A 14735-nucleotide genomic window follows, 5' to 3' on the forward strand; every position below is an offset into this window, starting at 1 on the left:
TCTCGAGTCACACGGCTGCTAGGCAGCATGAGATCAAGGATTAAAAAACTGGTTCTTGATCCACTAGCCATTTAATCAGCTATAGAATCACCCTGGCACTTAGAAACAGTAGACACCTCAGGTGCACCACTCCTGAAAACTATGAAGACTACGTAGAGGAGGCTGGCCCATCCTGCTTCCATGAAAATCTCCAAGCTCACATGGCTTGGAAGTCTAGCTTTCAACAGAGGGCAGGCATAACTTTCAGGCTCTGAGACATTCACTAACACTCATTTTAGGGAGACTAAACCTTTCATAACACTATAGAAGAAAACTCAAAGATCCCTTGTTTTTAGGACAGCTTCTTTTGCAAGAACTTGGATAGCAACTGATTGGGAGGTTCCCTGATAGCAGACACAGCCAAGATCTGAGCTGGAGGTGGTGAGGAGAGGGTGGGATGCAAAAGAGAAAGAGGCAGGGAGTTTGAGGAACAGATTTATACCTTGGTAGCTAAGAACAACAGATTCTTCAATTCCTGTAAAACTCTGAAGCTGCTGAAATAAAAGGGGACAGGGCCTGTCATTAATAAAGTAAGTCTCCCAAATGGGCAAAGCCCCTCTCTGGGACTACACCCAGGTGGATTTTAGACTCTCACATCAGTTTCCTGCTTGACCCAGCTTCCTACCTGAAAGTTTCATAAGAAATATTTGCAGGCTGGGAACACAGACCTTTTGCAACTGCATGGAGATGCCAGGTCTGCCCAGAGCACCAGAAGAGGGCTCTACTTTCTCTGCTCAGGAACACACCCCAACAACCTCCAGCATCATAGCTCTGAAGCACACTGGAGCTAATCCAAGCCTCAGCTTGAGTTCGAACTAATAGTCATGGGATTTCTGCCCTGTATTGTGCTTCCGGTTGTTCAAAATTGCTGAAGCCAGGATCAATTAACTCTGCAGGCGCAGGAGGAGACCCAGGCCATCCAAAAGCTCTTTTTAACTCTAGAGGTAGAGTAAGGCCAGCTTTCTGCCAATGAACCTTACTGGTAAGCTGACAGCTAAACCCAGCATGTGGGAAACCCACAAAATTGGAATTCTTGTCCCAGAAATAATTGTTTCAGCATTTTGAGGAGTAAAGCATGATATGATAGAAAAAAGTTTTGGAGCTTCTTTGACCTCCCTTTTTTTGAAACTCATTTTCCTAATCTATAAAACAATTCTAATAATATCAACTTCACAAAAGAGTTATTGGGAGATTTCAGTTAAAATAATAGACTTGAAACTACATAGCACATCATAAGTAGAATAGGATGACTACTAACCCCTCCTTTTAAGACATATTTTTAAAAGATTGATTGATTGATTTAAAAGAGAGTGAGCAAGCATGCAAGATTGAGAGGGAGAAAGAGAGAGAGAAAGTGTGCACAGAGGAAGGCCAGAGGGAGAGGGACAAGCAGACTGCCTGCTGAGCAGGGAGCCTGACCAGGGCCCGGTCCCAGGGCCCTGGGATCATGACCTGAGCCAACGGCACTTTACCAACTGAGCCACTCAGGTGCCCCACTTTTTTAGCTATATTATTAAAAATATCCAACCTCTCAGAAATGATTTAAAATGAAAATGTGTTAAACTTCAAAGGTCTAGGGCCTACCAAAGAAGATCTCCAGAGAGCCCTTTCAGCATAAAGGATTCTTTCACTTTGGGAGCAAACTCTAAAATGTGATTAGATTTCTAGTCAGTTAGCCATGTGAAGTTCTGCACATCAGGTACACATACACATATCCTTGCATGCATTATTTTAAATGCCTTCCCTATTATGAGGAATGGGGATTTTCCCCAAGAAGCAGAGCCCCAAGGAGAGGTAGAACACAAAAGAGCACCTATGCTACCCTGTCGTTTTCAGAGGCTGCCTGATCTTCCTTAATATGGGCTCTGCTTTGTCATTTTCTCCAATCGTATTTCACCAAAATACACAAATCCCCACCCCCTCAATACAACCCACCAGGACCTCCAAACTTTTTTCAGCTGGTATCCAGAAAAATCAAAGCTGAGTCTGCAAACTGGCTTATCAGATCACCTAAGGAAATTTTTAAAATACAGATTCCCTGAGCTCACCCACAGAAATATTCCTTTATTATCAAAGAAGGAGGGCCTGGATATCAGAAGTTAAGAACTTCAGATTATTCTAAGGGCCAGTCAGATTTGGGAATATCTGACACAGAACAAACTAGCTTCTCATCGGCTGGAATTATTATGGTCAGAGGGATGCTTGAAGGAAGGAAAACACAATTAGAGAACAACTATAGAGGCATTTAAGCTGTTGGGCCTATTGAACAGCTTTTCAGGGTCGAATACAGTCCACCTCCACAAAAGATCAGCAATGCAATCAGTCCTGTTACTGCCTCCAAATCCCTCTGCAACTTGGTCTCCCTATTTGTAAAATTGGGCATGGATTATCCTTGCCCCTTGCTACCTAGTATCATCACTCCCCACCACTACAGAGACTATTGTGCACTAAAGCAGTGTCTCTGTTGTAGGAAGAACATAGCTTTATATTCTGAAAACCTATGTGCCAGAATAAGCCATGAGCTCTCCATCTTCCCACCCATAAAGTGGGTATAATGATGCCAACCTGGCAGTGTTGTACAGTACTAATGTGGTGTTTCCCAAACTTAAGTGATCATAAGAATCATCTGGGGCACTAATTTAAAAACTCAAATTCCTGGATCCCATTCCAACTGACTGAAACACTCTCTAGAAGAGGATCTTGGGAATTAGTGATTTTGCCCCAGGTGATTCTTATCTCTTAGGAAATTTAAAGAAACATCACCTGGCACAGATACTGTTGAGAGGAGATGAGGGGTTGGATCAGAGTTCTGGTCTTCTAAACTGCTGTCTGGTCCAGATATCCTCATGACAAGGACCTTGAAGTTAGGGCTCAGTAGAGCAGGCTCTGCAGGCAGAAGAAGGAGGAGACTTTGGAATTCCAAACAGAAAGCTAAGTGCTTTCTGAAATGACCAAATGCTCAGGTCATTGTCCAGAGCCTTCCACCATCCTCACATCTAGTTAAGAATCAGACAATGGGAGAAAACAGCTGATGCAGATACCTCACCAGACAAAACACATTGATCAAAATGTTCTAATTAGGTTCCCAATCAAAGCCTTCTTGAGTTCTCTGTCCCTTAAACACTCTATATTCGCTCTTTCCTGAGAGACCTTTCAGGCAAGAAGCAGACCTTAAATGATACTTTCCCATTTCCCAGATGCTCTGGGAACTTGGGAGTAAAGAAGAGACATGGCGAGGGGGTTCTATATTTGCATAGAGATGTGAGCAGGTTGGAGGGGTGAAGGAGGTCTGAGATAGGTATGATTAATAACGGTGCACTAGATTCAGCTTACACTAGCCCTGAATCATGTGCATCTCTTTACAATTCCTTCCTCAAGGACCTCACATTGGTATCTTGGAATTGGCTATGGTGAGAGTATTTATACCACGGGGATCAATACACCGTACAAATCTTGACTTCACCAGAAAGTTTGTTTTTAAATTATTTACTAGCACATGATACACATGTGAAGTAAGCATCTTTAGCCCCATTTTACAAATGAGGAAACTGAGTCTCAATGAAGGGAAACAACTGCCATCTTCTAGCTGCGTGACCTTGGCCAAAAGCCAGGTCTGTTTGACTAGCAACAAATTCCTGACTCTCCCTAACAACACTCCAAGAGAGTAGGCAGCCCCTCTTGTTAAAAAGGTGGCTGACCCAAAAGGCTCATCCATCAGCTAAAGGCCAAACAAGGGCACTTAAATGTGCCTGGTGCCAAGGAAAGCTAGGGGTAAGACATGAAAGCAACAAGAACAGTTCCATCACTACCACAGGAGAAAGGCTGGAGTGAGGCAGGGAATGGGTTAGAAAGCTCCAGTGGAAACCATAGCACATTCTTAGGGTCTCTTCATAAATATCTGACAGTATGGGCTCTGGAGGGAGGCCCCCGTACACTGCAAGTCCATTGACCTCTTGAAGCCTCAATTTCCCTACAAGTAAAATGAGAGTAATAATGTCTATGTCACAGGATTATTGTGAGGAAAACCATCATCTCCTTTACTTATAAGAAAGTAATGGGGCAGCTGGGAGGCTGAGTTGGTTAAATGTCTGACTTCAGCTCAGGTCATGATCTCAGGGTCCTGGGATAGAGCCCTGCATCTGGCTCCCCATTCAGTGGGAGTCTGCTTCTCCCTTTCCTTCTGCCTCTCCCCCTTCTTGTGCTCTCTCTCTCTCTCTCATTCTCTTTCTCTTGCTCTCAAATAAAAAAGTAAATCTTAAAAAGAAAGAAGGAACAAACAAACGGACCTGGCTTGGCACTAAGCATGTATTAGATGCTTGATAAATTTTAGTTCTTTTTCTCCTGCAACCTTATTATCCAATCTAGATTCTTCCAAGGTGCCTGGTTCACCCTTATACAATAATAACCATAGCCTTATGTACACAGTACTTTACAGGTTAAAAGACAGTTGTTTATATGTATTCTTTCATCAAATTCAATTCTGTATGAAAGTCAGGGCATAGACAAGCCCAATTTTACAGAAGGGAGAAATGGAGCCTCAGTGAGGTAAACAGCAATTTGCTCAAGTGTGAAGGAGACAGGACTAGAACCCAGGGCTTCCCAACTACTAGTATACTGTTCTTTACCCTTCCAACTTTCTCTTTAAAAAAAAGAAAAACAAAGGCTAAAAGAAAGTCCGATGGTTTACTTATTGTCATTTATTTTATCTAATAAATCTAGTGGCCTCTGGCCTCTAGCTCCATCTCAGGTGCTACAAGAGGAACTGTTCTTGGGATGGGAGAAGATCAATGCAGCAATGGAGTAGGAACAGTCTTCTTGTGGTAGAGGGAGTTACATCATTATCTAGGAGCAACCAACCAGGAACAATGGGCCAGAAATTGGTCCTGGGTCTGGTCCCAATAACCTTGGGATAATCTCCTCCCCTTCTAGGTAGAGTGTCCCCAAATGTACTGGGTAAGTCTTAAAGTTTTAGTCAGTGGTTTTCAATTTTATTATATTCTTAGCAGCTTCTTGCCTCTTCACTCTTCCAAATAGAAAACCACATGCACCTTCAAAGTATGAAGTACATAAAAGCAGAGCTGTTCTAGTTAAAGGGGGACTGCAGCTGCCTAGGCAGCTCAGCCAAATCTAGTTTACAAACCACTGGACTACCAGTTTAGGGAAATGGAGAGAGCTCCAGGTATAACTTTCTAGAATTTTACTCATCTTAACCCTGCCACTGATTCTTTACAGGACTTAAAGGACTCTCTTGGCCTCAGTTTCCCCACCTAAGGTAGTTGGACCAATTGGCCTCTAAAGGCCCTTTCAGCATTGGGATTTGAGGAAAAGGAAGCCCAGCAATCCCCATAGTAAAGAACTGTGAAGAGAGACAATTAAAAGCAAATCCCCATCCTTTTGCCCCTCAGCCTCTGGTGACTCTGAACTCTTCAGTCAGGTCCTCAAGCACTGGGTAAATGGCAACTGGGCGGGTGGGCAGGCAGGCAGGAAGGCAAGCACCCCACCCTCCCTTGCACAGGAAGCTAGCCACATCCTCTTTTCCCCACCCCAGGCAGCACATCTCCAAAGATCCCCAACAGAAGTAGTGGGGGCAGGGAGAAGAAGATGATGAGGCCTGAAAAAAAAAAAACTAAACATGCAAATCACCACAGTATGGTAGGGAGCCACCTGGGGGGAGGGGAATGACTAAGGCCCTGGGAAAGAAGCAACAAAGCAGCCCCATTCTTTACTGGGGTCCAGGTCCCCCAACAAAACCTTTCCAAATGGCATATGGCTTCAGGAATCACAAGTAATCATAAGCTGGTAGTGGGAAGCCTAGGTGCATCCATCCTTACTACTGAGTTTCTCCAGCCTGAAGAGGTGTGCTTCATGCACAAGTGTTTACAGTTCCTTCTTAGGGTAAGAACACAGACATGTACATATAAGTGTGCACATAAGTGAACCCTTAAGAATACAGGAGCTCCTCATGCCTTTCAAAGCCAAGGAGACAGGTACCAGCCCACATGGCCACACCAACAGCCCACTTTCCCATGCCCTCCCCAAACCCTGTGACTGGGGCCCAGCCCTCTCCACATCCTGTTCTCAGAGAACACATGGCTGGCTGGGGAAAGATAATGTCATTACCACATTTCCCCTCCTTGGAGGAGGCTTTGGTTGACTAGGGAGGGAGCTGGAGTTCTCTGCCTGATCAGGCTAAATAATCTGCAGTAAATCTCCCAGTTTCACAGACAGGGACAGGAAAGATGACAAGTTAACACTGAGAGCACTTTCCATATTACAGGATCCATGTCTAGAGACAAATGGTGATGATCCAAAATACTTCTGGAAAAACTAATTTTCCTGGAAAAACATAAAATGGTGAGTTCTACATTTGGAAACTGGAAAACAACATGCTAATGCTCTTCCTTGATTAATGAACCAGGAGGTGCAAAAATACAGTAAACTTATTTTTAAAAAAGTCTCCCAAACATTACTCAAGTCATTACGTATTGGTTTTAGATGCCCATATCACCATTTCTGCTAAAGTAGCATGATCTGCAGGCAGTCTTAATGGGCTCTGGACACTAGGAAAAAGAAAATGACTTCAGATCCATAATAAACAGCTCCCCTAACATACTCAGAGTAAGGGATGGCAAGAGAGTACCACAGCTATAGCCCACTCATTGTTCAATTTCCCTTCACTCCTAACCAGCTGAGTCCCTGGCCCTTCCTTGTCTTTACTTCCTAGACTATAAGTAGCAAAGAATGTGGTTGAACATTCCATCTGAATATTCAGGTAGAATCTCCTCATTTATCCAGAGTGAAGTGAGGACACAGATGACATTTTACAACACAGCATTCACTAAGTGCATACGTTCAGTGCAGCATAATCCTTGGCTAGGCTTTTTTTTTTAAAGATTTTATTTATTCATGAGAGCCACAGAGTGAGGCAGAGACATAGGCAGAGGGAGAAGCAGGTTCCCTGTGGGGAACCTGATGAGGGACTAGATCCCAGGATGTAGGAATCAGGACCTGATATTTATTACATAGGCCTTAAGAAAATACTAACTTCTCAGCACCAGCCACCACTGGATGTGCTTGAAGCCAGAAGAGTACTCTCATACTTACCCTAGGTATCTCTGTTTGTGGCCATAGCTTTATAGTCTTCATTTTTGTCATGGTCATCTTCCTGGAAGCAGAGGTGAAGGGACCCCAAATAATGTCCTTGAGCTCTATGAATCATGATTATTTTGAAAAAGTTACAGAGCAGGGATGGCCAGTAAGAGAACTAAGACATAACAACCAGCTTATTAGTTTTGGTCCCTATATAGATTGATATAACTTCTTTAAAAGTTGGCCTTGTATTTTTTCAGTTGATAAAACCACATCTTGCCCTCCAAACTACAAGCTCAGCTACCAAATTACTGAGACTGGTAAAAACCATTTAACCGATTCAGCCAACAATACCAGGGGTTTTAGTACTCCTACCACCACAAACACAATCTTTGCACTCCCTAAAGCTGAGGAGAGCATGCATGAAACCACTCACCTTCTTTTTTTTTCTTTTTTTTTAAGATTTATTTATTTATGATAGACAGAGAGAGAGAGAGAGAGAGGCAGAGACACAGGAGGAGGGAGAAGCAGGCTCCATGCTGGGAGCCTGACGTGGGACTCGATCCTGGGACTCCAGGATCGCGCCCTGGGCCAAAGGCAGGCGCTAAAGCGCTGAGCCACCCAGGGATCCCAACCACTCACCTTCCAACACACACACACATGAGTTCTTTGGGTAGACTAAGAAGCCCCTTCCCCCACAACCCTAATTTTGGTCTAGTTTTTTCAAACAGCAGGAAAGAGGCCTACCAGAATCTCTATAGTAATTACCCAGCAGCCTCCCTAATGGCCCATGCAATAGACATTGTTCCATAATCCAAAGTAAACCCTAAAATTGTACCTAAAATTCTAGTAATATTTAGAAAATCAAATAGGGCCAACTCTTACCTACCTTAGGTGTTTTAGAAAGGATCTATTCCTCTGATACAGTCACATATATATATATGCTGGCTCCATACACCAACTTATCAGACACCAATATGGATCAAGTCTTGAGATTATTTTCATGCTTGCACATGAGTGTGAAAGTGAGTGAATGAGCATGTGAGAGATTTTTTGGGGGGGAGGATGGGGAGGCAGAGGCATGCAGACAAGTGAATGTGTAATTACCATTCTGTACAGCAAGACCAGTGATAGAGGTAATCAGAGGGAACTGTGGAAACATAAAGGGGCACTCAGGCCATAACGTAGAAAACAGAAGGGCAGAGAGTTTTTAGAGGAAGAGCTGACATGTCCTGAGATAAATAAGACTGTCACAGGAAAAAAGATGTTAAACGGAAAGGGAAGCGCAGTGTTCCGGTTAGAGAAATAGCATGTACAACAAGGACGCAGAGGCAAGAAACACAATGCATGCCTCCAAATGCTACATGTAAATATATAACATGTGAAAACTGTTCTTAAGGTACAAAGAATCCAAGTCTCCTTTCCCAACCTCCACTCTCTCCCTAGAATTTATCGGAAGAGAGTGAATTATAGACCATTTCAACACCACAATATTAGGCACCAGATCACCAGATTAGGGGGAAAGTTGTTCCACAGGCAGAGAGAGAAACTCCTGAAGACAAAGCCAAACAAGGTGGCCTAACATACGACATACAGATAGGAAGCTGGCTGTGTTCTGCACAGCCCCACCAAAGTACCAGATTAGCGTAATGAGTACTCCCTACCCTAGCTCCCACAAACCTGGGAGGAACCACTCTCCAGACCTCAAGGAAGCCTAATACAACCCATTCAGTCCATACAGAAAACCTGTCTACCTATAGATAGGCTTGGAAAAGCAATCAGACGAAGATTTCCATTGTACCCACACCCCACCACACGTACACACACAAAGAGGAAGTGAAAGCTACCAGCACAGCAAGGGCTTGGGCTGGGCCTCAGCCACAGCTGCCTGGCTTCTGCAAAGAGGCGGGGCACACTGATTTCACAAAAAAAAATTGCTGTCTTGAGTAAAGTTTCCTTTTTTAATTTATTTATTTGTTCATTTATTTACTTATTTATTTACTCATGAGAGACACAGAAAGAGAGGCAGAGACATAGGCAGAGAGAGAAGCAGACTCCCTGCAGGGGAGCCTGATGTAGTACTCAATCCCAGGACCTCAGGACAATGACCTGAGCTGAAGGCAGATGCTCAACCACTGAGCCACGCAGGTGTCTAATCATTTTCTCCTCTGTACATCCTCTCTTCTTTCCACCGCATAACATTCCAGTCTAACCTGGGTCTCAATATAGCTCTTCTTTCCCCCACTCCCTCCTCCTGAGATTTTCAAGGCTCCCAAGAGTTGAGGTTCCTCTTCACAAAACAAGACATGTCCATATAGATTCTCAGTGCTCCCCAACAGGCTGCAGTGTAAGGTACAGTGGGGTTAACTACAAACTGGGCCAGTAATTGGCATTATTGCTTCAAATATCAGTTTCCTCACCTATTAAAAAAATCATACAGAGATAGTGCTACTGCACATGGGAAGCACACTTACAAATTAGAGGCAAAACCTAATCAGGGTCCTAAAATTTTTTTATGTCAAATAATTAAAGATGGCATAATACCATGAAAGAAATTAAGAGCAGCAGGATATTTATCAAGCACTTTCAATATTCCAGGCACCCTCCTAGATGTATTTTCACACTTAGGAGCTATTTTCTCTCTCATAAATCCCAAGGAAGTGGGTATCATTATTACCCACATTTTTAAAATGGAAAATTTAGGTTCAGAAATGTTAAATGCCTTACCTAAGGAGGTCATACACCTATAAATAGTAGTTGAAAATGACTATATAATTGACCTACTTTATTTACCTTGTGGCTACCACCCTTCCTTTCTCTCGAATCACCTTGAACAATGCTGACCAGACCCCCACCCAAAAAAGTCACAGGAAAACCTGAGGCAACTCTACTTGGAATGCTCACCATTGTCATGTTGAAACTATTTAAGCTAACTTTACTCACTGACTATCCACAAATATACTTCAATCATTAAGGGTAGAAATATCTTGGGGCACCTGGGTGGCTCAGTAGTTGAGCATCTGCCTTCAGCTCAGGGCATGATCCTGGGTCTGGGGATGGAGTCCCACAACGGACTCCCTGCAGGGAGCCTGCTTCTCCCTCTGCCTGTGTCTCTGCTTCTCTCTCTGTCTCTCATGAATAAATAAATAAAATCTTAAAAATAAAAGAAACATCTTTGCATATTCCACAAGTCTTCTATGTTGTTTGGTAGAGGTGTAGGTTATTGAGGACATTAGGGAAGGGGAGAAGAGGAGCATCTCTGATGAATGCTACTCACTCCTGTGTGCCCTGTTCATCTCAGGTCAGGAAGCCCAGTGGTTGAGTCTCCCTAGTAGTCTGGAGTTGGATGTGTATCCACAAGCCTAGGTGTGTTTGGGGAAGGGTAATCAGCAGAAGGGAGAAGAAAAGGCATTCCAGAGCAAATCTGGTTCAACTCCTCTTAAAATTATGACCTTTCCAGAAGAGTGACTCAACCTTGGCACTATACTCTCCCCATTTCAAGATTCCCAAAGACTTGGCATGAATCAGCACAGGTGTCTGAATAGGCATGTACCCCACATAAACACACAAGAGCTAACAAAGTGGAAGCCTTCAGAACACTGGATGTAAGGGCTACATATAGAGCTGGGAATGTCTCCATGTCTCAGTAATCCTGTCACTAGAGTTATACTATAGTATCATGCCCATAACTCCAAACAGTTTCAGTGTCATGCTCCAAAAGTACCAGGATTCCTTCTGTTTAGGCATGATCTTAGAGGAACACAAAGGAGGTATCTTCTCAAAAACCTAGGCTGGATTTTAGGAGGCTCAGCAAAGCAAAAGAAAATGTGGGGGAAAAAATAGGAAGAACTAGCTCCAGCTCTTGAATCTTTTGTTGAGTATAGCTTTGGACTTCTGTGTTTTCGTTTTCAGATCTCCTTAATTACTATCAACAACAGCTGCATACTTATCAGATTTAGGGCCATCTGAAATGAAAAGTTAAATCTTACATAGGAACAGTGAGCTAGAAGAAAAGCATTATCTACCAGGTTTTTTTTACCCTAAGGATACAATCTTAATTCTAAGCCTCGTGACTAAGACCCCAAGTGTACACAAGAAGGAGACAGAGTGGTTCAGTTAGTAATCAATGTAGAGAGGGCAGGCTACAAATAGTTCCATCTTAAATCAGGATTCAGAGGCCCACCATATGTGCATGGCTCAAGAATGAGGTGACTATAAAGGTATCATGAGTTTACAAGACACCTTTGCCCAGGGATGGGCAAACTGCTTCTGTGAGCCACATATGGTCTCTGTAGCATATTCCTCTTTTTTTCTTTTTAACAATGATTTTTTCCCTTTTTAACAATGATTACTTTGTGAAACCTATTCTTATGATACATACAAAAACAGGACTCACAAACAAGTTTGCCAACTGCTAGGTTCAACCAAATACTGTCATGCTAATAACTCCACTCACTATCAGTAAGGCCTCAAATCTGAACTAACACCTCTCTTCACATTCTACTTTCCATAAAAGATGGGCAGCAAGGGTATTATCCAAAAGTTAGCCAAAGATAACTGGTCCAAACAATCATACACGGTAGGTTACTCCCTTCCTAAGTAAAACAACTGGGAAAAAAAGTAAAACAACTGGGAAAAAATAAGCAATAAGCTTAGAGCACTAACCATCTTCCCAAAAGGCTCATTTACATACCAGAAAGGCCCTGGGTCACACTGATTCTCCTCAGTAGTAGGCCCCAGGCCAGAAGCTGAGCCATGGAGAGCCTTGCCCCTAGGCCTCTGGCTCAAACCCCAGGCCTTGAAGAATAATAAGAAGAAGAACAAAAGGGACCTTCCCAGCTGACCTTTAAGGGCTCAAGAAATTAATGGACATGTGTGGCTTGCTTTCCCTCCTATCCCTTTAGAAAAGGTTTAAATAATAAAAAGAAATCAAGTCAGAGATGCCAAACTCAATGGGAAGGAGAGCTAAGAATGAAATTAATGCCAACCACAAAGCTCTAAGGCTAAAGATCCCCATTAGTGGTCAACACTGCACACAAGCCTTTCTCCTCTGGACTAGGTCTAGGATTCTCAGAGTCCAGTTAGTACTTCTCTCATAAGGAAGTGGTGAGAAAAACAACCATTCAGGAGTGCCCACCTTCTCACCTCCCACTCTATGCCCTGGATCCTCACATTTACCTCTCCTGTAGAAAAAAAGAAAAGAAAAACATGTATTTTGAAAGCATGTGTACCCTAAAAATCAACTACTACTAAAAACTATGGACTTCTGGATACAAGGGATACCACTGATGGCCAATGCTCATATGTAGCTCCTTTCTCCCCATTAGCTTCCAGATTCTTCCCTCAGGAGATGGAGGGTTTCTAGAGAATCTAGTTGGACTCAACAGAGGAAACAGGAGAAGAAAATTCAGCAGCTATTGAGTACTTGCAAAGTGTGAGGCAGGGTATTGGATAGTGAGAATACAAAGATTATAATAAGCCCTTACTTCAAGGGGTTCCCCATCTAGTAGTTAAAAAGATATAATTATTGGATCCCACAGAATGCAGTATATGTTATATCCACTCTAAAGCTGTGGTCACCTTTCTTCTCATATGAAAAGTTCCTTTGGAGGCTAATGGGTGAAAAGAAACCAAGATGTCCTCCTGGCATTGCCTGGTTCTCCACCGTCATGTGCCCCAGAGAGGATTTGGAACAAAATCCCCTTTTCTACCATAGAAAAGGCTATGGCTCAGTGGTTGAGCGTCTGCCTTCGGCCCAGGGCCTGATCCTGGGGTCCGGGATCAAGTCCCACATCGGGTTCCCTTCAGGGAGCCTGCTTCTCCCTCTGCCTGTGTCTCTGCCTCTCTCTATGTGTCGCTCATAAATAAATAAATAAATAAATAAATAAATGTCTAAAAAAATTAGCTGCTGCTGATTTAAGTGGGTGCTCTGGCTGTTTAAAAAAAAAAAAAAAGCTTATGCCCTAACTGGAGTGTCACACATAAAACAATGAAAAAATAATTACAGAATACATTGTGATATGGTGTCAGGCCTTGTAGGCTATACTTCTAAAAGTATAGAAGTAGCAGGGCCTGGGGCCTACTCAGGTGTAAAAGCCATCTAGCTGAAGCAGGAAACAAAACAAGCAGTCTTAGGTTCCCAAGCACCTTGCTTTGAACAGAGGGCAGGGTCCCAGATCAGCACTTCTATACGGAGCTGAAAAATGAAGTCATGGGGTCCTTGGGCTCTTACTCACCAACTCCCTATAATGTTCCCACTAACTGAATGCCTTGGAACCCACAGAATTACTCACTTCCCATCCTGTCCTATCTTTTCTCCCTACCACCACTGGTCTGCACATGCCCAGACAGTGAATTCTTGCTCTAAAGAGTTTACTTCCCAAATCCCCAGTTACTTTGAATCCCACTCCTTCCTCCAGCACTTGTGGTGGGGGAGGGAGCACATAACTTCCATCTCATCCAGGCCCAGGGACTAAGTTTAAAGACTGCCCAGTTGAGCAATCAGGGCCACCTTTACCTCCAGCTACAAGAATGGAGTGAAAAGATCCCTGGACAAATCACAGCTAAGTTCAGCTCTATTCACACTGTGTGGGCACCGTCATAGGCCTCTACTTTTCTCAGACTCCATTTTCTTGGATGTAAACTGAACATGCTTTGATTGAGTGTGTAGTTATCAACTCTAGCCCAACATTAGACTAGGAAAGCTCTTAAAAATGCTGATGCCCAAAGCCCTAAGCCAGAACAATTGCCTAATCAGTCTAAACATGCTTCCCAAAGCTGGCCAAGACCAACTGCACAGGAAAGCTAGACTTTCCCAGTGGCTCAGAAGATAAGGAACCTAGCTGGTCCCATGTAAAACTCAGCTCCCTACTATAAGAATAGCAGCTCTAACAGTTAAACTCGACCTTCATTCTAGCACCTAGGGCCACTTGGGGAATGAGTTCAAATTTCCCCCTTTTTCTAACCTTGCTTCAGATCTGCAAACAAAAAAAATCAAAATCAAAATGTATTAGCACTAGTAAATTCAACCTCACATGCTCTGAAATCAAGCAAGCATTATGACCTTTCCTTCTTCTAAAGGACCAGGCCTATCTACCATTATGAACTAGATTTTATATTCCATTTGCCACTTCTGGCCCCTATGGCCCAATTTTAAGGAACTCACATCCTAAACAGAGGGGATGGTAACAATGGAGAACTGTTCTTCCTGCTTCCATAGGCTTTGGCTGCTCTTGTGACACATTCCCATGTGACAGTGTCACATTCCTGAGGGCTTACCAGCTACTTGTGATCAGGAACTATCTGGCCAGGGACTATACTAAACCATCAACTTCATGATGCCATTCTATCACCTGTTTCTGATAGGTTCCCTAAAAACTACCTTTCCAGAGTATCTCTTCCTACCTAGACTGAGTCTTACCACCTTACCTGCCTATCCCTCCACCCAGTAATGCTACTTAACATTCCCAAAGCTTTTCTTTCTTTTTTTTTCCCAAGGCCTTTCTATGAAGTTCTCCCCTCCAAAATCCAGACACACATGATCTCAAGGTCCTGGGATGGAGCCCTATGTAGGGCTCCCTACTCAGTGGGGAGTCTGTTTCTCCCTC

General features: G+C 43.3%; 1 protein-coding gene across 3 annotated transcripts in view; it reads right to left on the reverse strand.

The window, feature by feature from the left end:
• The window catches only part of MSN (moesin), a 67242-nt gene that overhangs the window by 36239 nt on the left and 16268 nt on the right, over nucleotides 1-14735 (reverse strand). Inside the window, exon 2 of one of the 3 annotated variants that reach the window (XM_077889275.1) lies at nucleotides 2803-2925. The exons of 1 other annotated variant lie outside the window; for it this stretch is intronic. Coding sequence is in view for 1 of the 2 variants with exons in the window: in XM_077889273.1 (XP_077745399.1) it covers nucleotides 7144-7200 (57 nt within the window). In the remaining variant the exon portion in view is untranslated. Of the gene's footprint in view, nucleotides 1-2802; nucleotides 2926-7143; nucleotides 7205-14735 lie in introns of those variants that run through there. One more of the 3 variants, XM_077889273.1, reaches the window with a different exon arrangement.

This window comes from Canis aureus, chromosome X (genome assembly GCF_053574225.1).
Source record: "Canis aureus isolate CA01 chromosome X, VMU_Caureus_v.1.0, whole genome shotgun sequence".
NCBI lineage: Eukaryota > Metazoa > Chordata > Mammalia > Carnivora > Canidae > Canis > Canis aureus.